This window comes from Schistocerca nitens, chromosome 2, assembly GCF_023898315.1.
Source record: "Schistocerca nitens isolate TAMUIC-IGC-003100 chromosome 2, iqSchNite1.1, whole genome shotgun sequence".
Classification (NCBI taxonomy): domain Eukaryota; kingdom Metazoa; phylum Arthropoda; class Insecta; order Orthoptera; family Acrididae; genus Schistocerca; species Schistocerca nitens.
In genome coordinates, this window is record NC_064615.1 from 812,608,503 (window position 1) to 812,636,473 (window position 27,971).

The 27,971-nt window shown below is 40.1% G+C and overlaps 1 protein-coding gene and 1 long non-coding RNA gene across 2 annotated transcripts in view; one reads left to right on the top strand and one right to left on the bottom strand.

Annotated features, from left to right (window-relative positions):
- The first annotated feature begins 243 nt into the window (after positions 1–243).
- Positions 244–27,855, top strand: LOC126237074 (uncharacterized). The gene is made up of 4 exons (XM_049946870.1): positions 244–634; positions 1,072–1,273; positions 18,831–18,986; positions 27,507–27,855. The coding sequence occupies exons 1-4, from the start codon at positions 468–470 to the stop codon at positions 27,648–27,650; spliced, it is 669 nt and encodes a 222-aa protein (XP_049802827.1). The 5' UTR covers positions 244–467; the 3' UTR covers positions 27,651–27,855.
- LOC126237075 (uncharacterized) overlaps positions 17,582–27,971 on the bottom strand; it is a 143,173-nt gene continuing 132,783 nt past the window's right edge. Inside the window, exon 4 of the long non-coding RNA XR_007545026.1 lies at positions 17,582–17,787. This is a non-coding gene — a long non-coding RNA (uncharacterized LOC126237075). The remainder of the gene's footprint in view (positions 17,788–27,971) is intronic.

Genomic DNA, 27,971 nt, shown 5'->3' on the forward strand with positions numbered 1-27,971 from the left:
GAGCATCCGCGAACGAAATATATGACATATTGTTGAACGATATCGATGTTTTTGGACTTTTGTCGTCGATGCACCAACGATTAATCACCATTCAAAACATCGATGTTAAACTACATATTTATCAGCAATACTCGATATTTTAAAAACATCGATGTTTACCTCGATATTTCTATGCGAAACTCAATGTTTTGAAAACATCGATGTATCTTTTGCTTTCCTCTCTAGAATAAAGAATTAGTTTTCCAGTAGTGGCAGAACTGATGTAAACAACAACTCACCGTATGTTGGCTAAAGCGTTTCATTGTCTTCGCCTGTTATCACAAAAGCGGTCTTGTGCTACTGTGTTGGGGAATGACAAGTCGTGAGAAGCATCTGGTGGTGATGTGCTAGGAAGAACATTACTTGGAAACAAGTAGATGTTCTCGTGAAGCTTGTGTTTATATTTTGTAGCGTCGTAGTTACGTGAGATGACAACTCAGAAACGATGTCATATTCGCTACAGTTGTGTGTGTTACGGACAAGTAATTTTAGTTTCTCACCAGGTTGAATGCGAGGACTATAGTCCTATAATACACTCCGTATTAGAATCGCTGTGTGATGCGGGATGTGATAAACTGACGTACCCCGTAGACAGGTAACAAACGAGAAACCCTGCGGGCAAAAGTTGTATATGCCTTGCTTGGACATAAATTCTAGGCAGCCTAATACGGTGCCTTCCAGCTGTTTTATTTATATAGTATTTAAAATGTATTTCGTGAAAGTTCTACTTGCTCTTTTAATCGGCGGACCCTTGAAGTTCAATCTGTTGTTCAAATTCATTTATTTGTTAATGATATTAAAGTACCTGGTTGTCACTTGCAAATCATCTTGTCATTCAGAGAACGAGTGAAATTGTAAATATTAGGAGCGCGGCCTCTTCTTCGTCTTTTTAAAACGCTTAAAGCAAAATTACTGATTCTGTTATATTTGAATACGTTTGGGACTGAACAAGTGCTTTAGCCTACTTTCGCATTTCAGTTGTCTGGTTATATTTTTGTGTTTTTTGATCATGGAGCTTTCATTTTCTTTCAGCTTTCAGGTTCATGTTTTGATCGACGAAGATTTTTGTTTCGCCTGTGTTACGAAGAGAACGAATGAACACTACATTCCTTTCAAATTCCTGGATACAGTGAAGGACAGATTTTCTGGAATATCGAGCCTCATTTCCAGATCATTAAGGGCAACTGAAAATGAATTTGAACGTGATTTTGCTCCCGTACTTGCATCTGTGATGGTGAGTAATTTTCTGTTTACATTGTTACTAGTTATGTTCAGAAATCTATTTATGATTTAACAAAGATTCACATACTAAGTAAATAATTTGTGAAATGTAGATAATAAAGATTTTTCATCAGAGAACACTACCTTATTTATGTATACATGTACTATGGCATGTGGCATGACGCCATAAAAGCAGTTGCCGATTAAATGAAATCTTGATTTAGATTCCAATGTATCGTATCACTCCTAGGAAATGCAGTTGAAATGATTTATCATCTCAGATATGAGCCTTGTATTTCAAAAGCCATTCTCTAGCTCGCAAGTGAGTTGCATTGATTGTTTTCAATGAGATGAAATGTGAAAAACAGGTGTACTGTGCTACCAGAAACCTCAGATGCTACATTAGCTGGTGGATATTTTCATAAGCAGAGAGACAGATAGTCATTTCTCTTCTTTTTAACAATGATAAGTTTTGTCCATAATGTTGGGAATTATAATTTCGGTAGGACAGATGTAACAACCTTTGTGCCCCATGTCAGTGTTTATAGTAGTATATCATAAAGTTGTTCATACTTTCTTGATATGATGGCATATCCAAAATAAAAATGTACCTAACTGAGAGAAATATGAAGCCACTGTTGACTAATAATGTTGTGAGCTGAAAGATGACAGCTTTATGTGTTGGTTTTTGTCCAATAATTTGTGTATTAGGTATTTAGACTTAAAAAAGACCTTTAACTATCTCCAGGATGCACATTTTCAGTGATATTACCAAACTGAAGAATGGGAATCTCATTATCAAAATGTCTCATAAAAATATTTGGAAAAATTTAATAATTGAAGAACTGGCTGATACAAAATTGTAGCTAAATTTCTTACTTGAAAAAACTGATTGAAATTCAAAATTGATAGCAATGAGATTTTTCAGTTGACTGAACCTATAATACCAAATGGTTCAAATGGCTCTGAGCACTATGGGACTCAACTGCTGAGGTCATTAGTCCCCTAGAACTTAGAACTAGTTAAACCTAACTAACCTAAGGACATCACAAACATCTATGCCCGAGGCAGGATTCGAACCTGCGACCGTAGCGGTCTTGCGGTTCCAGACTGCAGCGCCTTTAACCGCACGGCCACTTCGGCCGGCTCTATAATACCAGATGATGACTTTGTCGTAATGTTGTCTTGGCCTGTGATGTCATACATATCAAACAGTAAGAAAACAGAACACTGTAATATTTTTTGCACTTGTATTATTTTTTGGCATGTGGGTTGTGGGTAAAATTCAGTTCAGAATTGGTGAAGTACAAGTGACATAGTAGCCTATATAATTGATAAACCATGTACTGACTGCTATAGGCGAACTTGATATTTCATCATATGCAAGCGGTGTTTTCTATGTGGTAGTTCAATGATCGATTATATCTCTGTGTTTGCAAGCGGCATAAGACTTTGAACACCAACATATAAAGTCCAGCATTCTTGTTGGTACAGGTAACAGTAAAATTTTTATTTAATTTATCAACTGGTGATGTTTTTGTTAGATTGTTAGACACTTTCCTTACAACAGACCTTATAATTGACATTTTATCCAGAAGCTCCTTATCCTCTTTGTGTAGAGCATGATTTTAGTAATGGAGCAAAATCAAAAGTTGTGATTCCACTCATCTGCTTTGACCTATGACGTTATCAAGGCAGACACCCCTATTTCAATATATACTATGTGGTGACCATGACATCATTCATTACACCACCGAACAAACATAAACAACATACGAAGTTTTTAAATCCGGCACAGCTGTGAAAAGTAGGGCGTTTGAGTGAGTAAAAACTAAATATATGAAAATAAGGATGACACAATTTCAAAACAAATATTAACCCAAAAATCAGGCACATGAAGTTCTTAACATTGAGCTCAAACAAAATATGCAAAAATGAAAACTGTTTTTGTAAATTTTGCGTGACCTATAAAACTCTATGCAAGCCGTCAGTACCAGGAACCCACACACAATTGTAAAACACAATACCAAAAATTTCATTTGACCTATCTAGCAGCTAAAGTAAAGCCCACAGTACCAAAACCCAACCCTATATGCCTGAAACAATTTGTAAATTTGTCATATCCATGACTGAGAAAAACAGATAATAATATTAAACCTCCAGCCATAAGAAACACATGGGGGTAATAATTTCAAACACACACATCCATCAGCGCCAGGACGAAATATCAAAGTAACCCCCTAGCAGACTGGCACAAATTTTTCAATAACAACTTGACACACTCGACACACATCAGATTACTCACTAACATACATAACAAACAACTTGAGACGTCAATGTCCAACTCAAGAGAGCGCCGCCAAAATACTACAACACGGCAGCTACAAATACAATCCCACTCAAGAATGGAACACCACCATGATGTCACACAATACAGCACACTTCCATCGCATATCAAAGCATATGGGTGGAATCACAACTTTCAGTAGTGTTCTGGATTATGTATTATGTGCATCTCATGTTTCCTTTCATTCTATTAGATATTCCAATCCCGTCAGTCACTAAATGCATTGCTTATTACTACTCTGTGTGTGCTGTACACTTTTGTACTCAAGAAACAGGGAGGAAAGTGATTTTTAAGGAAGTGTTACATGTGTTAATTGTGTTGTCTACACTGTAGACAAGTGTGCATTTGTCCTAAATCTTGAGTGGATAATTGTCTGCAGTTTTTTCAGCTATTGATCATGAACAGATAGACAGACACTGTGCCCCCTCAGCTAAATAATTGGTTAGGAATGTGCTGCTGATCTTTTGGGTAAACTTGAACATTCAATACCAGTTGTCTACTTTGCCCCATGATGGTAATTGTGTTGATGTGTTATGTAATGGTGGCACAGTATATTTGAAATTTATCATGTTTGCAGTGGGTGTGTTGGAGTAAGCAGTGCCATGTTTGTAGAGTCTGATGTTTATGTTCGTTAATTGTTTGTGAATTGTGTTAGTTTTATTGGACTCTTTGGGTGCTGTTTCAATAGGGTCGACCGAAGCGTCCAATCCCACCCGTTGGCTTTGACCCGTGACGTAAGGCTGTTGTGGTGTGTGACGTCACGACGGCACAGAATTTAATTTGTGAGAGTGGCGTGTTTGTAGGTGTCGTTTTGATGTGATCGGTGTGCTCTCTGGTGGTGTGTTAGGTGACGTTTTTGGTTTAGTTTGCGAGTGTGGCGTCGTGTGTGAATTTTGGTAAATTGCTTTTTTTATGTCCATAGGTATGACTGACAGGGTTAACAGTTTTCGGTTGTTGGCTATGATGGGGGCCAGTGTGTTGTCTCTAGTAAAATTTCTTCAACTATTCGGATTTTTGGATGAAGTCGTGAAGTGTTCAGGTATGTGTTAGGTCCTAATTTATGGGATCGGGAGCTGCTGTTGAGCTATATAGGTCAAGAGAAGTGTCCGATTCCAGATGATATTGTGATTAGTGGTATTTGGGGAGTTTTGTGATCTTGTTTTTTTTTTTTTTTTTCGTCGTTTTGCGTGGTTTTGTATGGGGGTGGGTGTCTAAATTTGTTTGTATTTAGTTTGTCCCCACCCAAAAAACCCCTATTTCCTGCGCTTGTCTCGTTAGTGTCATTAGGTTTTTTGTGGAACGTGTGTGTGTTTGTTTTTCGATGTATTTTCCTCCTCATAATGTGTACGTAACGACTTTATATGCGCCATATTGGAATCGTGGTTTATGGTTGTTTCCGCCATATTTGTGACATCATGGGTCAAAGCAGACGGGCGGGATTGGACGCTTCTGTATTTCCATTGCAATAATAATACTGGAAGAGTTTGTGCTGATGTATAAGTGAGTCACTGTGATGTTGGCAATTCTGAGTAATAGATTTGGTCTCGGCTTTGGAATTGTTAACATGATGTTTTGTTTATTGTTGGAGATTTAATTTTATGTTTTGTTACGTATGAATGTGACAATAAAGTGCACGAGTTGGTCCCTGCATGTCGCAGTGGGGATGACATGTTAAGCACAATTGCATTCCTACTATTACTCGGTGTAGTTACTGAGTATGTAAAGTGCTACATTTGTGGAGAGGGTACGAGATTGACCAAAAGTGGCAGCATCTTGGACCGGGAACCAGTATAAGTGGCATTGTCAGCAGGACATCATATGGCATTCTATCCAAAGGGATTCCTGGTTTGAGAAGTCTAGATTTGCAATTTGGAACATAGTTTTTGCTATTACTAGATGGACAGAATTGTGTGTTGGCTGGCCTTGGTTTGTAGGTATGCTTTTATGGTTTTATTGTAGTGTGAATGGTGTTTTTGTTTATGTGCATAACTCTGTCTCTTGTACATCTTAACCAACATTAGTGATTTTTTATGAATTTTTTGCTTACGTTTTGTTGTCGGTAATTATCTTGGGTTGTGAGTGGTAGTGGTCGTGGCATTTGCTTTACTTACATTGATGAGCTTAGTTTTTCGATGTTAATTATGTGAGCGAGTTTTGATTTTATGGTATCTTAGGTAGGTCAGTTGGTGCTGCCAGTATCATCTTTCGTCACTTTTTGCAATTCTGTACTGTGTGTGCTGGTCACTTTTTTACATCTTGTTGTGTGATAAAAATTAAGTGTTGGTATTGGTTGATGAAGTTGAGCTGTGTAGCTCAGTTGATGTTTTCAACACCAGTTATCTTGTTGTTTCATGTTGTTTATTTTGCTGCTGATGTGATTTTTTGGTTATGTTAGATGTTTGTTCCTCCCCACCCCAAACCCCGTTTTCACCCCAAGTGTCTCATTACTTTCAATATTTATTATTAAGAATTTGCTTGATTCTGTGTTTGCACACCATGAAAACATTTATGATTATTGGCCATCACTTTGAAATTGTGTGTATCTTGGGCCATTTTATCTTAAATTTGAGTGAGGTGGTACTGTAGTAATGATATTGAACATCCATTTGGGAGAAGCAGGATGCAAACCTGCCCTCCCCCCCCCCCCTCCCCTCCCCCATCCGGAAATTTGGATTTTCTGTGGTTTTTCTAACCCAATTAAGACTAGTGCCAGGATGATGACTTAGTACCTCATTAGTAAGACGTTAAACCCTAATCTTGTAGTCCATAGGAAAAAATTTGCATTGAAACTTTTTGAAAAAAGGCTTAAACTAATGAGAAAAGTTGCCTTTATATTTTATTCTCTTGTTCATCTGAGAATTTAGTCATTATTGCTACATTAATAGTTCAATTTTGTGACCCACAGAAACTACTGAAAGATATAAAGATTGTGACTTGCAAGCTGTGTAGGTTTTGCCCTCCTTTACTGTATTAGGTGAAGGTACTGATGTTGCTGCTGGCAGTTTCTTTTTATTTGTCATTAATATGCTAGTGATTGACATTCATCCACAACTTCTCACGTGACTGCATTCAGTTGCATGTATGATAATTCCTGCTTCGTTTATATCTTGTCTCTCGTATCATTGTAACACAAGGGTATTGGAGCAGGATTGAGTGGAGGGGTAATAGATATAGTAATGACTATATGAAATTACAGATATGTGAGTCTTATTGACGTTGTATTAAGAAGTTTCCTCATTTTGTGCTTGTTGAATTAAGTAATGTCATATAACATAAATGTATGGCAGCAGGACAAAAAGCTCAAATGTGGAGAAGAGGTTAAGTGGTCAGCAGAAGACAGAAAAATAATAGGATAAGATTAGCAGATCAACATAAAAATGGTCCTGTCAAGAGTAAAAAAATGCTGAATATATACTCTGACAGAAAAGTGAAGAATTAACTGCCTCCACCTTCATTCTGCCTTCCTCAACAAAAATTTTTGTATGCGAACGTATTAGCACTTTTTCAGCACAGAACATTCTAAATCCTTTTACCCAGGCTCTTTTTGTAATCAAGCTTTCATACTCAGCATCTCCTCATCACAGCTACTGTCCATATATGTCTCCCTCCCACCGTCTCATCTTTGTTCCTTTGATTTACGATATATCCCTCTGCCACTCTCTCCTCTGTCACTTACACTGACTTCTTTTATTTTTCTTTCCCACTGCCACCGTCTTCACCATATCTGAGCAGCTCAAAAATTCTATGGGTCCAACATATTTGTTTTGCCTATATCCTTGCTTTTAAAATTTTGGTTCAAAATGTGACCTCTCCTATACGTATATGTTGAAGTTGGGAGGGTCCAGAGCCCCCAAGCCTATGTATGGTCTCACCTCATCTGTACCTTTCTCTCTCTCTCTCTCTCTCTCTCTCTCTCTCTTTCTCCCGCTGCTCCGCCTCCATCTGTCTCCCTTTCTCTTTTACCGCACTCTCTCTCACTAACAATTAATATCTCTTCTCTCTGTCTCCCACTGCTAATGACTTTATCCATCTTTCTCTTTCACTGACACTTCTCTCTCTCATTGTCATTGTCTCCTCTTTCTTTCTCTCGCACGGGCACTGCCTCCTCTCTCTTCAAGTATCTCTGTCTCTCTGCTACTCTTTCAGCACAAAAAAGGGTGAATATGTTCACTTTTCAACATTTTTTATGGTGAAGGCAGAATTAGGTTTGAAGCAGCTGGTTCCCCACTTTTCTGTCAGAGTCTTTTAAATGGGAACATATTCACCTTTTTGTGCTGTGACTGAAGCATTTTTCCACTGGTACCAACTGGCTGCCGTGTCATCCTCATCCCACAGGTGTCACTGGATGCAGATATGGAGGGTCATGTGGTCAGCACATTGCTCTCCCGGCCGCATGTCAGTTTCCGAGACTGGAGACGCTACTTCTCAATCAAGTAGTTCCTCAGTTTGCCTCTCAAGGGCTTAGTGCACCCCACTTGCCAACAGCACTCGGCAGACCGGATGGTCACCCATCCAAGTGGGAACTGGTGTTACCCACTGCGGCAGGGCGTTGGCCACGCATAATATAAGGTTAACACAAAATCATTTGCTTTCCATTTTTTCTGGATACTGAGCTCATCGATCACCATTCATCAAAAATGCTTGGCTTACGATTTGTATCTTAAAAGAGTTGAAACATTGTTAGAAATATTTTACTGAACTTGAAGTTTTTCCAGTTTTACGTATTTTTTGGCAGTCATTCTAATTTCTTTCCAGACATGTTAAGATCCTTTTTAGCCCACTTTTAGGTGTGAAGTGCCCATTATACAAAGACAGCACATCATAAAGTTTTATTGGTCAAAAAATTCTGATTAAAATCATAGTTTGGTGATCTCGAAACCCTTGTGATAAGCCTACGATGTTTGCAGTGTGTTCTCTCAGTAAAACTACATTTACCCTTCAGACCAGATACTAAGTGAATTTTATGTGCAGATGTATGATAACTTTGAACCTCTGGATCTGTATAATGGATAAGGATACCCAAAAAAGTTTCAAGATTCCCCGAGAATATCGTCTTAATAACATATTGTAAAAATTTTGGGCAATCTGCATTGAATAGAAATGATAGAAGTGGCCTTCCTGTTGGTACTTCACGTATCCAAAAATCATTGTTTTTCAGCATATTCCTGGGAACCGCCCATGAACAAGTGCTTTTATAAGGTGGCTAAGGTCCACACTAGATCATTCCTAATGCAAAAGAACAAACCAATTTGCTCCATTCGTGTGGGCTGGAGGAAGTGTGTAATGTTTAAATTTTGACGCTGTACTGTAGGCTAGTTAGAGTATGGCCGTTCTTCTGTTAGATATGCAAATGGTCACTAGGCCAAAGACTATCCAAAACACTTGACCCCTTATCTCTTCAACCAATAGAGCCCAAGACACAGTGCCCTGAAAACTTGGATTTTCACGCATGGCTTTTTAGAACATATTGGTCCTGTGCACTGTCATGCACTGACTGATGAAGTTAAAGGAAGAAAAAAGAAATAGATAGGAATGGCAAAATTTTGAATAGTGTTGACAGTGTGGCAGATATACTGATTCACTGGATAAATGCTTCATGTATTTCTTGCTATGTCACAGTTGTATGTAATCTCCAGCTTTCAATTACTTTGTCGTCAGATCTTACCTTTAGGCTGTGTGGTACTTTATTTGGTGTCCAAATTACACCATGAAGATGTCACAAGCATATGAAAGTTCTGTGATTCCAGGCATCTCCATGATGTAATTTGACCAACTAAGTAAAATACCACACAGCCTACACATATCTCCTGAATATGATGACAGTGGAAATTGTTGAGAGCGTAATATTACATGTAAATCTGACACTGCAAGGAATCTGTGAACAAACATTTGTCCAAGAATGTCGCCCCTAAATTTTTTTGTTCTTATACTGATTAAATTTTGAAGAGAAAGAGTAATGGTGAGAAAAGCTGTGCCAGTGATAATAAATAAAGTCTGAATTTTGAGTCGTTTTAGGTAAGACATTGAGAGTGTTAATCACTAAATAACATAATTATAAAGAAAACTAGGCATGTGGAAATCACATATCTTGTTGCATTCACCTGGAACTAGTGCGAGCTGACAACTAAATGTTGCATGCAAGCATCTTATACAAGCATTTGTTTGGGGAATCTGGAGTTTTCACTACTTGTTGCTTATTGAACTACATCACATTAGTGAATATTTGGCAGCATACAGACTTGACTGGTTTTAGTTTTATTTAATGTTGAAATATTTTTCTAAATTATTGTATTTTGTAGGCTAGGGAGAGATTTCAACATTCTGTGATATTTGTTCTTTCCAGTTCAGACATTCATCCAGGATTATGCCAAGATTTTATACTGCTTATTGACAGGGTAACTGGCTACCATTAGAGAGTGTTGGAGAAACTGTTTCACAAAAATGGCCACTAATGGGACTTCTCCAGAGTATAACTTCCGTGTGTACAGCTTAAGGCTCAGAATCTGTACTGAACAAATGTCATTGGGCATTTTCATTAATACAGTTGCTGTGTTATGATGTTTACAGGAGTCTAATTGACATTTGTCATGAATATTAAGAGGTTTAAGGTAGTTTGTTAGCTTTTGATGAACATTGATTGCACTCAGAGGCTTTAGATACTGTGGGTAATAAGCTGATTATCCTATAGTCGCTTGGTGATTTTGAGTGTTAACTCTGGGGTATTGGTCAAATTAAGTTTTTCTTCCACTCAGTGGACTATGTACTACTAACAAGGGAGAGATTGAAGGTGTCTGTTCCACTGCCTACAAGACAGCAAGCATACCTAATTTTGGCTTTGTGCACATTTCAATTTGCTTGGTTCCACAACTTCCTGTGTTTTTCAAAGATTGGATTTCAGCTGAATCTTCTATGTGCAGAGACTGGCTTTGTGGAGTCCAATGAGTTTTATCCAGAGGTTACATAATATTCACATTGTTAAAGTGACACAAGCTTCTTAGATTCTCTGTAGAGCAAGATCTTAGCTGCAGGTCTTACAAGCTTATACTGTGGCACTAGCAAGGACGAGGTCGATTGGAAAGATGGTAACACTGTTTGGGTGCTTATAGATTACTCAGATGAAAAATTTCTGAGTACCGGTGGATACATTTATGCATTCTCACCATCCTCATGAAGAGTTTATAAGTTATCAGCCCTACAAAGCATATAGACGGAGAGACGACCAGAAGGCAAGGAGGTTTTTGGTTTGTGTCACATCTTTGAAAGATAAATTTCTCAGAATTTCAGCTGGTAAACAGGTTATAAAGCTGATCAAAATGAGCTATTAACAAAGGTCCATTTGGCATTAGCTACAAGTAGCTCCCAGAAATGTTCATTGTGGCTGTCTGAACACTGACCTGACAGTCAGAAGGGAGACAAAGATTACAGTAGACATTGTGTGGGTGACAAAAGCTACCATTGTCCAGGTCAAAATGATCATCACCTGGTGGTTTTGGTGAAAGACACACTAGCTGATAGAAAGTATCAGAAAGGAGCTGGCTGTTTAATGGCAAGCAGTAGTTCTCAACATGACAGGATGAACATGTGGTGCTCATAGGGTGCCTGTCTTAAGTGGCAGAGGGAGTGGCTTAACACTAGAACGGCAGAGTTTATGACAGTCATAAAACAGCAGAAAGTGGTCATTTTGACCCCAAATAAAAATCTTCATATTTGACATAAACAAGTACTTTTTTTGGTGTTTGTTAAGCCATACTTTATTTCTAGTAGTCACAACAATTATTAACAATTATAAATAATAATTACTAATTTTTTTAACAGCAGTGTATCACACAAATTTATTGATGCTACTGCTAACAAGTTTTTAACTATAGATTTTAATTTGTTAACTATTCATACAACCTTCTAGACACATTTGGTATAATTCTTCCGTTTTATTCTCACATATGTTTTACAAACAACTTTTTATTACTTTTCACTCAAGTCATGCGGATTTTGTGGCACTTAACACGGATTTCGCTGGTCTTGTTGCCTTGGCAGAGAGTGATTTGGCACTTCCTCCGCTTTTATCCTCTTTCTTTGCCTGATATTCTTGCTCTTTCATTCCCTTGAGTTCATCTGCCAGTTTAAGTACAAACTTCTTCCTTCCCTTTTCTTGTTCGTTACTATGTTATAGATGACCGTGCATTTATTGCATTTATTGCTGCCATGTCCAGTATGTTGTAGAAGGTTTCAGGTTTTTTTTTTCTTTCCTCCCTTGCTCTACTTCAGTTTGCAGCGTACTCAGAAGAATGACATTTTAATTCTTCTTTCCCTGGTATACAGTCAAGGTGCAGTCTCTGTTGCCACTATTGCGCAGTATTGTGGTAGAGAGTATTTCAGCATTCGGCGTTCTTACTTCATCCAGGATTTCAAGGTGTAACTTGTTCATTGTACAAACTAATGAAATTTTCTTTTCTTTGAGTTTTTTAGCAAGTTGAAGAGACATAAAGAAGTTGTCTTTGGTCACATTTCTTCCTTGATTTACAAATGGCTCCCTGAGATGCAGAACGATGTATCCTCCAAGTGGTTGTTTCTCTCTATGCGTGTCCTCTTTGCCGAGGTATTCTCCAGTACAGTAAACGTAAATACTGTTTTCAGTGAAGTTTCCCCAAATTGCAGATACAAGAGTGAATTTGTTGGCTGCCAGCCATTCAGCCCGGGTTGATTTCTCATCGAAATGGAGAAATCTGAGAAGCTCCTGAAATCTGTCACTTGGCATAAGGTTGTTGATAAAAGCAGGCCCCCAGACATACCTTTTGTGCACAATACACCCCGATCATACATGGCTATCAGTTTCTCCAGTTCATCAAGTGACATAGTCCAGTCATTGTTTTTAGTACTTTTTGAGTTCTTGTTTCTGTGTATTTCATGATACGTAGCATTGCGTCATCAAAAATAAGACAGAGGACACTGATGACAGAGCTGTCTACTCGTTCGCAAGCATAAGCAGTGGGATCTCCTCTCTACTTCAGAAGATGAATAATTTCCAATTTCCCACATGGTTCCATCCTTTGCAATCTTCTTTGTAGACGCTTTCAACTGTACCTGCTGTGGTGAAAGAGGTGGTGATTGACGTATATCAACATCTGAAACCTCTTCCACTAACTGCCCCTCTTTCACAATGTCTTCATCTTCACTTGTGTCAGGTACATAATCATCATCTTCCTCAGTGAAGTCGATTTCCGTTTCAACTTCGGAATTATCTAAGAGATGTAACATTTCTTCATCATAAAGTCCAAGCTGATGATACATGTTCGAAAACATGTTTCACAGACAGACTGCCTGAGTGACACAACATAAGCTGCGCTGTACTGGAATGTACACACATCAAGTTGCAACAATGAGGAAAAACTGCTCGGCATTACTGCTCACTGTTGCCACTGTATTGTTGGATAATTTACTTATATTCAGAAGAGAAATTACAGTGGGGCCTAATTGCCCCCTTACGCAGTTCTAGGTATACTGAATGAAATGGTAAAGAAAATTAAAATATTTTGTAAATACTAAACATCTTCAGAAAGAGGAGAAAAAATCACAAAAAGTCATATAATATCCTTAATGAAGTAAATAAATTGGATATGACAAAGAACAAAAAACGTGTGAATGGGGTCATTTTGATGCCTTCCTCCATTCTAATGTTAAATACAAGTTATCAGAGGATTCAGAGAGAAGTGATACTGGAATTATAGTTTGTTGCTAACAGATGTAAATCAAATAAAAATGCAAATTAAATTGTGATAAATATAAAAGCTTAGATATGTCGTGCAGTAAAATGCAGTCACAGAAATTCACTTGAGTAATGAGGTACAAAGAAACTATATGATTAAAAGGAAAGATTGAGTACATTGTAAATATAATAGTTCAGTACTAACTAGACTGGCATACAGATATACATAAAAAACTTACATTATAATTAATAAAACAACAAAATAAGCAAGAAAGCTATCAAAATTCAGTGAGCAAAAGCTAAGGTGAGAGGAGTCTCATTTAATTAATTTCCGTGAGTCCAGATTTGAGGGAGGATCAGAAAGTGATGCCCAATAACTTTTTTCTCCCCTGGTATTGCAGCTGGACTGTCGAAGTTCCACAGCGTAGTTTGAAGTCTGTGGTAGAGAGGATATTTTGTTTTCACATGCAGCTCTAGCAAGAGAAGCCTGAACAATGAAAAAAAAAAAAAAAAGGTACGCGTGTTAATGTCATCAACTTGTAAAGAGCAGTGAGGTGTGGTTCAATATTTGTGGTCCAAAGGGCATAAACTAAGTTAAAATCACTGGGACTGTCTGGCCCATGACGTCTCCAGGTTTTGTGCGCCCTTCCAAGGCGGCTGTGCTCTGGCAGCCGGTAACAGCTGTAACCGCTCTGAATGTCAGAGCCACTGAAGCAGCAGTTTTGAACAACTAGCTTGTGCAACTGCGAACCCTGTTGCAGCTGTTCAACATTTCTTAAGGTGCGGTGTATAGTACTGTTCATAACACATTGAAATTTCATAAAATGATTGCTTGCTAGGTGCCTAAGAACCCGACAGACAACTGCAAGGGTCAGCGAATGATGACAAGCTTGGATCACTTAACATGTTATGCAGTAGAAGGGCATGACTTTCTGAAACGAATCTCACTGTTGATGTGTCATGGGCATACCACTACATGCCTGAAACCCAGCAGGCCTCTGTGGAGTGGAAACATGCTCGTTCCCCAATGTGAAAAAAAAATTCATAGTGACACAATCTGCTAGGAAAAATGCTTGTGACAGTGTTCAGGGATACGCATGGTGCATTATTAGTGAACTCTGCTCAGCACGAGACCTGTGTTAATGCTGCAGTCTACATTAAAACATTGTTTAAGTTGTGTTGTGCCCTTCATGACAGGTGCCACGACATTAATGCTGGTGGTGTCAAACTTCTTCATGACATGCTTACCCCCATATTGCTGCTCCTATTTATGACAATATCACCAAATTTGGTTGAGAGGTGTTCCAGCATCCACCATATAGTCCGGACCTTGCACCATCGAACTGTAATCTGTTTGGTCCCATGAGAAAACTCCTGGCTGGCCAGTGCTTTACAATGGGTGCAGAAGCGAAATCAGCAGTCCACAAATGGCTATACTCCAGCCCAACAGACTTCTAAGAACAGAGCATATTGAAACTGGTGCCACAATGAGAGAAATGCATTGAGCAAGTTGGTAACTATGTAGGAAAGAACGTTCTGATGGTAAAATTATTTTGCTTGACTTTCCAGTCTTCCATCATATGTTCATTACTGATTTTTTTCCTCTTTATTCTTTCCTCACTTATATTCTGCCATTCTGAGTCCATACATTTTTCAAGCCAAACTGTAAGATGTCAGTGTTTAACAGTTTTAGTCTTTCACACACGAGTTCTTGTCTGTCTTATTCGAATGGCATGGCAAGTCTGTATGAAGCTTTCTATCAAACTTGTTAACTCAGAGCTTGGATAGTTGATCAGGGGTGATGGGGCTTTTCTGTCATGTATATGCAATGGATGCACCATACCTCATTCAGTGACGTTGATTGGCAAATAGAGCTACCTAACTGTTTTACCATTCATTCTTTTTTGCGCATTTTTCTTTATAGACATATTTCTTAGCTTCTGTTTACACTGGACTATTCTATTAGAGCTGTTAGTTTTATGTTGGATACTGAGTGCCAGTGAGCTATGCAAAAGATTTTTGAGTCACTTTTCCCACCCCCCCTCTACGGACCCGTCAACATTGCACCTTCTTCTGTGCTCTCTGAAATGTCATTCTACAAAAACCAACTTCTATGAAATGACATCCATTTCCTCTTCTTAGGATATGTGTGTATTGTATCTCGTATTTCATATATTTGCAACACTTCAGTTACAGATGTTTATATGGACAAGCTTGTTCATGAAAATCCATCAATATTTTTTTTAAGACTAGTTAACAAATGCTGACTTCATTTATCATATATCATCACTCTTGTCATGATCTTCTATATTCCATGGCACACAGTGCATTTCCGAGCTGAGATGGTAGTGGCTTGGACTAGTTCCTCAACTAGCAAGTACTGCAACATGCAAAAAGACTGTCCTTGCTACCTCGCCTTGCAGATACGCTGCACCCATCCAAACTCTGGGACATGCACTAAAGAAAAATAAGGGTTTAGTCAATAGTATGCATGTCACAGCCATCATTCATCAATTACAGAAAAACTTGGGATGACACATCACTTTCCCCCAAAGTGATACGTTGCACCACAGCATCTAGGTTTGATGCCATATCACGTAATAATTTAGCTTTTTTTTCTTTTAAACACATTTCTCAATTATGCTTTGCACTTTCTTTTTCACATATTGGCAGTGGCCAACAATTTTTATAGTGCCTTGTTTATGAATCACTAACAGCTTTGGCACTTTTTAAAAAGTTTGATGATGAGGCTGAACATGAATGATTGGTAGATTTTCTATGCCTTGTTAAATAAAACATGTTTTATCATCTGAGAAACATCTTTTTTTAAGGTAATACCCTTGCTAGAAATGTGTGTTGATATTCTTTTACTTTTCAATGATAACATGCTCTGGGTAATGTGCTTGCATCTGAAAGTATGTTTTCCAAAACTGTATAATGATTTTAAGTTTTTGACAGTTCTGCAAAAATAAGCCACTGCGACAGGCATCTTTGTGGCGTAGAAAACACACACACACACACACACACACACACACACACATATGCAAGAGAGAGAGAATGAATTTGAATGTGATGTTGAGTCAGTGAACTGCATTGCCTCATCATAGTTATTAACCCCTTGACTGGGCTGTTTCTTGCATCATTGGCTGTTTTCACCCGTGTAATTATTCCATGTCTTGTGGCACTGCCTTGCAGCGCAGCATAATCTGACGCAGTTCAGAGCTTTTGTTATCAATTTGTACTATGAGAATAAGCACATAACAATTGAGTCTCAAGAAGGATTTTAGTGGAGGGGGGAATCCATACATATTACTTTTCAGTAAGTTTGTGTTTCAAGAACTTCTTGCCTTGAGTAATACATTTCAAAATGGAGTTTCTGAACTATGTCTTGAAGGAGTAACAAAGTGGACAAAGAATTCATTTCCAAGTTGTTTGTCGGCACCCATCTGTGTGCATGAGATCACTGTTTCGGTGTAACTATATTTGAACTCTCAAACTGTTCAGCATATTTGTTTGTATCAGTAATTATCATTATTAATAACCTGTTGTCAAAAAAGAATGTGGAAAATGTCACGTCAACTCAGAGGATTTGCAAAATTAACTTTTACATATGATATTCCTGTAACTGTAAATTTACTCCTATATGCATGGCAATTAACAGACCACATTTTTTAGAACAACTGTCAGCAGTCAGCAATTCTTTGATGCCTCCTTCACCTTTTGATGTTTCTATGCCATTGTCATTAAACCCCCGTCATCATTGTCTTCTCCACAAAACAGAAATACCACCAATACCTGTTACAAGCCTTGCCATGTTTTGCACCCTCAGTGTGTGCTTCTCCTTTGCGAGCACAGCCGAGTCTGGTCAGTACTCCAGCTTCCCACACCACTGTGCTATTCCGAGCAGATGTGTGAGTGAAATTGTTATATGCCAAAAGCTGCATGCACGGGGAAATTAGGAAGACTTGTTTGCAACACTACTTGTAAGAGGCAAGTATTCCAGCATACTTTTATAAGGCAGATTTTTGTCATTAGTGTTTATTTTCAACTTTTTATTTTTACGTCAAAGCAATAATCTTACTACTTAATTCAGTAACTATATTAGATACTGCTAATACAGTGAGCAGGCATTTAACATTAAGTTGTGATGTTTTTGAATTTATACACATTTCAATTTTAGAATATGTAATATATCTGGAAACATGTTTCATGATACACAAACACATAATGTTACATAGATCAAAATCTGTTAAACCTAAATATTTGTGGGACTTTGTCAATTAAAAACACGTATATTTTAATAACTTTAGGGGTTTTCTGTGCTGCTGAGGTTATTGCCCTTGGGGTAAAATTTTATGAGTCTTGTAAATTCCTTGATTGGACAAAAAGGTCGTTAAGATGGGTGCTACGCAGTTTGGCTATCAGCTCCAGTTGGAGGTAATGAGGAGGCACATCAGCAGTCAAAAGAGAGAACAGTCTGAAAAATAAATCAAAATCATTCTTCAACAGGCAAAGTCATGGGATCTCTTTTAAAATTCATGTTGAAATGTTTCAGTTATTGAAACATAGTCAGTCATGTCTGGTGCACAAATGACTGCCTTGATTTCTGGGAAATGTTCCATGTCATGAAACTGAATGTGATTTTTTGTTCAATAGCATCAATCTTGTTGCCATATCTGTTACCAAATTATCCTCCCTTTACATTAAAAGATTTAATAAAATCAAATACTTGATGGTGTTGACCGTAAAAGATTTTGTTACTATTCTGTTTACCTTGGCTCTGAGCACTATGGGACTAAACTTCTGAGGTCATCAGTCCCCTTCTGTTTACCTTTAACTCAGTTTTTCCCCCATAAGTTCAGCCAGCACTCACTCTTTCACCAGAAAACAAGTGCATCATATCATCTTTGAGGCTGGTGTTGTAAAGATGTTCCAACGAACATTTTTCAAGTTCATAATGGTGTAATAGCATATTAAACTCTTGGCATGGCCTTCAAACTGCATGAAAAATTAAATAATTCCCTTTTAGCATTTAATGATGTGGCTTCTCAATTTTTTTGGACAAGTGTGTAGATGCCATGGTATTTCGTATGCAGGACATAAATCTCATTTAACACATTCGGTATTGTTAGCAAACTATGTCAGGCAGACTGCCTTGCTCTAGCGGCATCTGGCTGCAGCCATTGTCTGTTTCTCCTTGTCCCACTCACTGCCGCACTTGGAGCGCGAGGCAGGAGAAAGGCCAGAGTGCTCACGCTTGCACTCTGAGTGCCTTCAACCAGGACTGATCTATTAGATGAAGCTTAACTAGGTAGTGTGATCCTTACAGCTGATGTACAACTCCAAACACATTTTGTAGAGTCTCATGAATGTTGCCAACTGCAGGTTCAAATGCTGTTCATGGAGTTCGTAGCACAGCACCACCAGGCAGCCCAAACTCAGATCGTAGATTTGGGTTAATGGAGGTGGAAAAGCTTCTACACTCCAGTTGTATTTCTTACTTGGTTTTGTTTGTTACAGTATGATTTCAACATAGGACAGGGAGACAAGTTACAGGAACTGCAGTCTCAAGTGGAGGATGTAAAACAAGTAATGCTTGAAAATGTGCAGAAAGTCTTAGACCGTGGAGAGAGGCTGGATGACCTGCTCAGCAAAACTGAAGATTTGGAAGCTGGGGTGAGTAACCAAGAGTTTTGTTTTTTGAGGTGCAAATACATTTAGAAACTCTCAAGTTTAGACCAGGACTTACCATTAACTGAGTATATTATCATGAATGTGATTTCTTTTTCAGAATTTATCATAACAAGCAGAAAATATGAATTTTTCCCTTTAATAGTATTATTATGAGTAGTTTAAATCAAACCTGAGACATGCTGGTGTTGTGAAGTGGAATCCTTGTAATTACCATTGAAGTAGTTGTGGTTTCTCATGTCCATGTTCATATGGAAGCAATTTTATTGTTTCAAGTGGATAAAGATTCAGAAAACTATTCAGTTTCCTGAAGAATAATGGTGGAGGTGCGTGTCAAGGGAGAGGCACTGTTGAGAATATAAAACTGGAATGTCCCAGTTGTAAACCCCCAGTTGTAACATGCTGTGTGAGTTTAACAAAAATGTAAAGGTGAGCATACGAGAACTTTAAGGTTCATTTGAAACTTGAGTACTGTCTCATTGCCTCCCAAACCACTTTTTTGTCCTTCACACTGCATAAAAACTCAGCCTCATCAGAATGTGGTGGTACGCTGCTGCTGTTCCCTTTTCGGTTGTACTTTCAACAGAGATGGGTGTGCTGGGATAACAGCAGTATTATGTGTGGAAGTTATCAAAATTTCTTTATTTCATTGCACCTTAGAATGTAGAAGGAGGTATTCCTGGAATCAGGGAGTTGGTTGTGACCCACCAAAACATATCTTCCCCCACTGCAGTCACTTCTTCTCTCATATCTCTCTCTCTCTCTCTTTCTCTCTCTCTTAATCTGAGGGTTACTTCACATTCCATTCGTATATAGATTACAAAAAGAATGGTGGTGTAAATGCCCGTGTGTGCACTGTAATTAGTCTATTGTTACAGGGGCAACACATTGGAGGCTGTAATATGGTCATAGCTTCCTCATATCAAAGTGAATCAAGTCCTTATAAATAAGCCTTCCCATAAAAGCTGATGTCTATCTTCAAACATTTGCCAGTTCATTTGCTTTCCAGTATTCTCTTGAAGCTGTCCTATAGGTAAACAAACCTGTGGTCATTTTTGTTGTTTGTTTGATAATTCCTTTCAGGCCTGTTTAGTATGAGCCCCACGTACTTCAACAATCTTGTGTGGTGGGTGGAAATTTCTCAGTATCCTACCTATAAACTGGTCTCTGCCACCTGCTGTGCTTACAACTGAGCCTATGGTTTTTGTATTTTATTTTTCTATTTTTGGTATATGTAGAAAAAGAAGAATACACAGCCAGTAATATACAGTCAAATTGTATGTATATTAATTTAAAACTTCAGCTTTTCATATTTGTTTGTTCGCACTATTTAACAATGCTGTTGCAATGGGCTGATTACATCACATGTCCTATGCTGTGAATAACTGCTGTCATTGGCTGGCAAGATCATATGATGTGAGTTATGCTATGCTGTATTTGGTGGACTACGTGTTTATGCTTTCGTAATATGAAAATACGCAGTGTACATGTTACTGTTCTTCAAAAGTATTAGCGAAATGTATCTTTTTTTCTGGCTTTTGTTTCTGAAGTGCCAGGAAGTTGTAAGCCAGAGTTAAAAACCCCAGCATTCAAAGGATTGTTAAGTTTTACAGCCCCAAGGGATAGTACAATCTGTTAAATAAGAGCTTGATCGGCTTTACACACAGATGGTAAAAGGTATCACCTTAGTTCTTTCACAACCCAAGAGAGGAAACCTTTGTCCTTAATGCAATGCCCATAAAGCATTAGTTTAATTTGAATTCTTGACTATACACAAGAAGAGACATCAGTGTAGCTTACGCATCTCTTAAATATCTTGAACATTTCGCGTCCCTGTCAGCAACTGTATAAATATTAATTTTAACTTTAATAATCAACAGCCTCAGCCTCAGTTGTGCCGTTTACCTAGAATTTACCTAGGTTTCAGTTGGGACAAACAGTAGTTACTGTTATTCTGAAGAAGGTTGGGTTATCCCGACTAAAACCTAGGTAAATGGTGCAACTGAGGCTGTTGATTATTAAAATTAAAATTAATACTTACGCATCGCGTTTATCACAAATGTTTGATGCTGACTGCCAAACTTTGGCTCGTCGATAGAAATGAAGATTGGGTGCCACAGGAGGGTAATGCTCTGAAGCACCACAGCAGGCTTTGCAGCAATTGGAAAAAATGAGAAAGGTGTGCAGGTACTGAATTGTCCCTCACAGTCACCTGGCACTAATGCTATTTAAGATGTATGGTCATACATCAAGAAGAACTTGCAGGGGAAAAATATCTTCGCTTTGAGACAGATGTCAATGCAGATTCGACACATTTGGAGGTCTCTTCCACGTAAATGCACAGAAAACTTGGTCTCAAGTATGCTTCAGAGATGCCAGACAGTTATTAATACTGATTAGCCTGACCACGGTCTTACTAAACAGACTGTACATAGTCACTTAACACAGAAAAAATGTACTTTCACTTGGGAAAAAGTGTATTTACACCAAAGAAAAAGTATATTTTTAAGCAGGAATCCGGGGAATTTTTTTCTCGCCCACTTATACCCTGTAGCATACCTCTCAGCACTTGAAAAAGATAACTGTGATGTTCATTTTCAGGTTTTAACCACTTTTCCTGGCGTCATATTATGTGAACTGCACAGCTTTTTTGGGAGTGCTTCAAACTCTTTGACCACCGAGCGAGGTGGCGCAGTGGTTAGCACACTGGACTCGCATTCAGGAGGACAATGGTTCAATCCCGCGTCCGGCCATCCTGATTTAGGTTTTCCGTGATTTCCCTAAATCGCTCCAGGCAAATGTCGGGATGGTTCCTTTGAAAGGGCATGGACGCGACTTCCTTCTCCATCCTTCCCTAATCCGATGAGACCGATGACCTCGCTGTTTGGTCTCCTCCCCCAAACCAATCCAATCAATCCAAATCAAACTCTTTGACTATGTTGTGAATGCTTCAGCAGTTGATAACTGGGGTTTTAAAGTCTTATTGGGGGGAGGGGGCAGATTTCTCTGGATTTTGAACTTATACTAAAGCTACCATCATCTGGGCTTGTATGGCACATTGCCTAATCCAGAAAATCCACGTGGTGACCACACACACAGTCAACTGTCAACTGCATGGGCAGCAACCTCTGATGAGTAGGAGCCAATAGCTGGCTACACATTCACAGAATTCCAAAAAAATCCCGTGTTTTTCTCAGTTTTCTTCCAGAGGAAAAAATTCCCAGTCTTTTCCTCAATTTTCTGTTGTCCTGAGGCGTATACAGCCTGTTATTAGACTACTTTTGAGGCATAACTGTTTGCTTCTTTATTTTACCCAGTGACTCCTAGTTTCAGGTGGCTGTTATAGAGTGTTTCTAAAAACACCATTCACATCACCAAGTAATGCAATGGAATTTTTGACACATTACATGTCGTATATATATATATATATATATATATATATATATATATATATAAATTAATAGAGGGAAACATTCCACGTGGGAAAAATATATCTAAAAACAAAGATGATGTGACTTACCAAACGAAAGCGCTGGCACGTCAATACACACACAAACATACACACAAAATTCAAGCTTTCGCAACAAACTGTTGCCTCATCAGGAAAGAGGGAAGGAGAGGGAAAGACGAAAGGATGTGTGTTTTAGGGGAGAGGGTAAGGAGTTATTCCAATCCCGGGAGCGGAAAGACTTACCTTAGGGGGGAAAAAGGACGGGTATACACTCGCGCACACACACACACACACATATCCATCCACACATATACAGACACAAGCAGGCATATTTGGGCAGAGATGTCAGTCGAGGCAGAAGTGCAGAGGCAAAGATGTTGTTGAATGACAGGTGAGGTATGAGTGGCGGCAACTTGAAATTAGCGGAGATTGAGGCCTGGTGGATAACGGGAAGAGAGGATATATTGAAGAGCAAGTTCCCATCTCCGGAGTTCGGATAGGTTGGTGTTAGTGGGAAGTATCCAGATAACCCGGACGGTGTAACACTGCGCCAAGATGTGCTGGCCATGCACCAAGGCATGTTTAGCCACAGGGTGATCCTCATTACCAACAAACACTGTCTGCCTGTGTCCATTCATGCGAATGGACAGTTTGTTGCTGGTCATTCCCACATAGAATGCATCACAGTGTAGGCAGGTCAGTTGGTAGATCACGTGGGTGCTTTCACACGTGGCTCTGCCTTTGATCGTGTACACCTTCCGGGTTACAGGACTGGAGTAGGTGGTGGTGGGAGGGTGCATGGGACAGGTTTTACACCAGGGGCGGTTACAAGGGTAGGAGCCAGAGGGTAGGGAAGGTGGTTTGGGGATTTCATAGGGATGAACTAAGAGGTTACGAAGGTTAGGTGGACGGCGGAAAGACACTCTTGGTGGAGTGGGGAGGATTTCATGAAGGATGGATCTCATTTCAGGGCAGGATTTGAGGAAGTCGTATCCCTGCTGGAGAGCCACATTCAGAATCTGATCCAGTCCCGGAAAGTATCCTGTCACAAGTGGGGCACTTTTGTGGTTCTTCTGTGGGAGGTTCTGGGTTTGAGAGGATGAGGAAGTGGCTCTGGTTATTTGCTTCTGTACCAGGTCGGGAGGGTAGTTGCGGGATGCGAAAGCTGTTGTCAAGTTGTTGGTGTAATGCTTCAGGGATTCCGGACTGGAGCAGATTCGTTTGCCACGAAGACCTAGGCTGTAGGGAAGGGACTGTTTGATGTGGAATGGGTGGCAGCTGTCGTAATGGAGGTACTGTTGCTTGTTGGTGGGTTTGATGTGGACGGACGTGTGAAGCTGGCCATTGGACAGGTGGAGGTCAACATCAAGGAAAGTGGCATGGGATTTGGAGTAGGACCAGGTGAATCTGATGGAACCAAAGGAGTTGAGGTTGGAGAGGAAATTCTGGAGTTCTTCTTCACTGTGAGTCCAGATCATGAAGATGTCATCAATAAATCTGTACCAAATTTTGGGTTGGCAAGCTTGGGTAACCAAGAAGGCTTCCTCTAAGCGACCCATGAATAGGTTGGCGTATGAGGGGGCCATCCTGGTACCCATGGCTGTTCCCTTTAATTGTTGGTACGTCTGGCCTTCAAAAGTGAAGAAGTTGTGGGTCAGGATGAAGCTGGCTAAGGTAATGAGGAAAGAGGTTTTAGGTAGGGTGGCAGGTGATTGGCGTGAAAGGAAGTGCTCCATCGCAGCGAGGCCCTGGACGTGCGGGATATTTGTGTATAAGGAAGTGGCATCAATGGTTACAAGGACTTTTATTAAGGATAGGAGTTGACGGGTGTAAAAGTCCTCAATCTTTCCTCTCCCACATCCACACCGGCCTTTCAGAGCATCCTCCTACAGGCCAACCGCAAATTAGAACAGCATGCCACCCTTCACCTCAAAAAACTATCCAATCTCCTGGTTTCCCACCTCCGGAATGGCAACTCACTCATCCTTCACAACCTTTCCAGCAAACCTCAACCTCCTGTCATTGCACACAAACCCAGTCTCTCCCATCTACTCAACCTCCCACTTCCAGCTCCACTCCCTCCAAAACCTCAAAATTCCAATCAACACAATCTGGAACCACAACACCCTAATTCACTAGTTAATCTTTCCTCCAAACCTCTCTCCCAATCCGAAACCTCTGTCCTATCCAAAGGCCTCACCTTCAGCCCCACTCCCAGATTCAACCAAACAGCACTCGTCAAAGATTTACTGTCCTACACTCGTACTCTCTGCTGGAAATATCACTTTGTCACGAAGAAAAATGATCCTAATCCTACTCCTAATGATCCAACTCCCCAAGACACTATCCAAATTGAACCCTGCCTGGAACAGTTCCGTCCTCCGTCACAGCGGGACCCACCTCCTCTTCCTCAAAATCACCCTCTCCAAACCTTCCAGGAATTTCTGACTTCCAGCCTTGCCTCTCAATCCTTCTTAAAAAACCTTAATCCTACTCCCAACATCACCACTGATGAAGCCCAGGCTATCCGTGATCTGAAGGCTGACCGGTCCATCGTCATCCTTCCGGCGGACAAGGGTTCCACGACCGTGGTACTTGATCATCGGGAGTATGTGGCTGAGGGACTGCGTCAGCTTTCAGACAACACCACATACAAAGTTTGCCAAGGTAATCCCATTCCTGATGTCCAGGCAGAGCTTCAAGGAATCCTCAGAACCTTAGGCCCCCTACAAAACCTTTCACCTGACTCCATCAACCTCCTGACCCCACCGACACCCCGCACCCCTACCTTCTACCTTCTTCCTAAAATTCACAAACCCAATCATCCCGGCCACCCCATTGTAGCTGGTTACCAAGCCCCCACAGAACGTATCTCCGCCTACGTAGATCAACACCTTCAACCCATTACATGCAGTCTCCCATCCTTCATCAAAGACACCAACCACTTCCTCGAACGCCTGGAATCCTTACCCAATCTGTTACCCCCGGAAACCATCCTTGTAACCATTGATGCCACTTCCTTATACACAAATATCCTGCACGTCCAGGGCCTCGCTGCGATGGAGCACTTCATTTCACGCTGATCACCTGCCACCCTACCTAAAACCTCTTTCCTCATTACCTTAGCCAGCTTCATCCTGACCCACAACTTCTTCACTTTTGAAGGCCAGACGTACCAACAATTAAAGGGAACAGCCATGGGTACCAGGATGGCCCCCTCATACGCCAACCTATTCATGGGTCGCTTAGAGGAAGCCTTCTTGGTTACCCAAGCTTGCCAACCCAAAATTTGGTACAGATTTATTGATGACATCTTCATGATCTGGACTCACAGTGAAGAAGAACTCCAGAATTTCCTCTACAACCTCAACTCCTTTGGTTCCATCAGATTCACCTGGTCCTACTCCAAATCCCATGCCACTTTCCTTGATGTTGACCTCCACCTGTCCAATGGCCAGCTTCACACGTCCGTCCACATCAAACCCACCAACAAGCAACAGTACCTCCATTACGACAGCTGCCACCCATTCCACATCAAACAGTCCCTTCCCTACAGCCTAGGTCTTCGTGGCAAACGAATCTGCTCCAGTCCGGAATCCCTGAAGCATTACACCAACAACTTGACAACAGCTTTCGCATCCCGCAACTACCCTCCCGACCTGGTACAGAAGCAAATAACCAGAGCCACTTCCTCATCCTCTCAAACCCAGAACCTCCCACAGAAGAACCACAAAAGTGCCCCACTTGTGACAGGATACTTTCCAGGACTGGATCAGATTCTGAATGTGGCTCTCCAGCAGGGATACGACTTCCTCAAATCCTGCCCTGAAATGAGATCCATCCTTCATGAAATCCTCCCCACTCCACCAAGAGTGTCTTTCCACTGTCCACCTAACCTTTGTAACCTCTTAGTTCATCCCTATGAAATCCCCAAACCACCTTCCCTACCCTCTGGCTCCTACCCTTGTAACCGCCCCTGGTGTAAAACCTGTCCCATGCACCCTCCCACCACCACCTACTCCAGTCCTGTAACCCGGAAGGTGTACACGATCAAAGGCAGAGCCACGTGTGAAAGCACCCACGTGATCTACCAACTGACCTGCCTACACTGTGATGCATTCTATGTGGGAATGACCAGCAACAAACTGTCCATTCGCATGAATGGACACAGGCAGACAGTGTTTATTGGTAATGAGGATCACCCTGTGGCTAAACATGCCTTGGTGCACGGCCAGCACATCTTGGCGCAGTGTTACACCGTCCGGGTTATCTGGATACTTCCCACTAACACCAACCTATCCGAACTCCGGAGATGGGAACTTGCTCTTCAATATATCCTCTCTTCCCGTTATCCACCAGGCCTCAATCTCCGCTAATTTCAAGTTGCCGCCACTCATACCTCACCTGTCATTCAGCATCTTTGCCTCTGCGCTTCTGCCTCGACTGACATCTCTGCCCAAATATGCCTGCTTGTGTCTGTATATGTGTGGATGGATATGTGTGTGTGTGTGCGAGTGTATACCCGTCCTTTTTCCCCCCTAAGGTAAGTCTTTCTGCTCCCGGGATTGGAATGACTCCTTACCCTCTCCCTTAAAACCCACATCCTTTCGTCTTTCCCTCTCCTTCCCTCTTTCCTGATGAGGCAACAGTTTGTTGCGAAAGCTTGAATTCTGTGTGTATGTTTGTGTTTGTTTGTGTGTCTGTCGAGCTGCCAGCACTTTCATTTTGTAAGTCACTATGTTTGTGTTTGTTTGTGTGTCTGTCGACCTGCCAGCACTTTCATTTGGTAAGTCACATCATCTTTGTTCCTGTATTTGCCAGTTCTTTGTGGTAACAAAGTTTTTCTCGAGTTTTATTACAATTCAGAACACCAGGCTTTGTTTTGATTTTACTATTGCTGCTAACTATTGGCATGGACAAATTGTTAGAAAATTACTTTTTTTATTTATTTTTGTTATGTTTTAGTTATTGCTGTGGGGGTTCTCTAGCCTTATGTACGAGCCATCTAACAATGAATAACTACTGTGTGTGCCTTTTCTGTTTTCTTTTTTCAGGGTAACACATTTCGTCAGAGGACATTGCAATTTTACAAAAAAGCGAGATGTAGAAATTTGAAGATGTGGATAATAATTGGCAGTTTTCTTAGTGTGGTACTGACATTGGCCGTGCTTATATCCCTTGGAATCTTGCATTTATGATTCACTGAGATGAAAGACAATTGGAAGACATTGTTTCTGACTGCAAGAGAAGGCTGTGGTACACATTGTTTATATAGTGATCAACATAAACCAAAGAATTTGACAAAATGTAAATATGTCATATGTGAAGTACTCGTGTAAGTCTGTTGCTTTTGTACAAGGATGTTGAAGCTTTAATGATTAAATTCTTTTAAATATTCCCTTATTTCACAATACCATAAATTCATTTCAGAAACAGGCGGAGCTTCATAATGAATATTCTTCTTTATAACAGTGTGTAAACTGTTATGAAACATTGTATTGTATTGGCTGTTTTTAGTT

Excerpts from the sequence above, each read along its gene's own strand:
- LOC126237074 (XM_049946870.1), top strand. The coding sequence starts at position 468 with ATGACAACTCAGAAACGATGTCATATTCGCTACAGTTGTGTGTGTTAC. Across the intron at positions 1,274-18,830 it reads CCGTACTTGCATCTGTGATG|TATGATTTCAACATAGGACA; the intron begins GTGAGTAATTTT and ends TGTTTGTTACAG. Across the intron at positions 18,987-27,506 it reads CTGAAGATTTGGAAGCTGGG|GGTAACACATTTCGTCAGAG; the intron begins GTGAGTAACCAA and ends TTCTTTTTTCAG.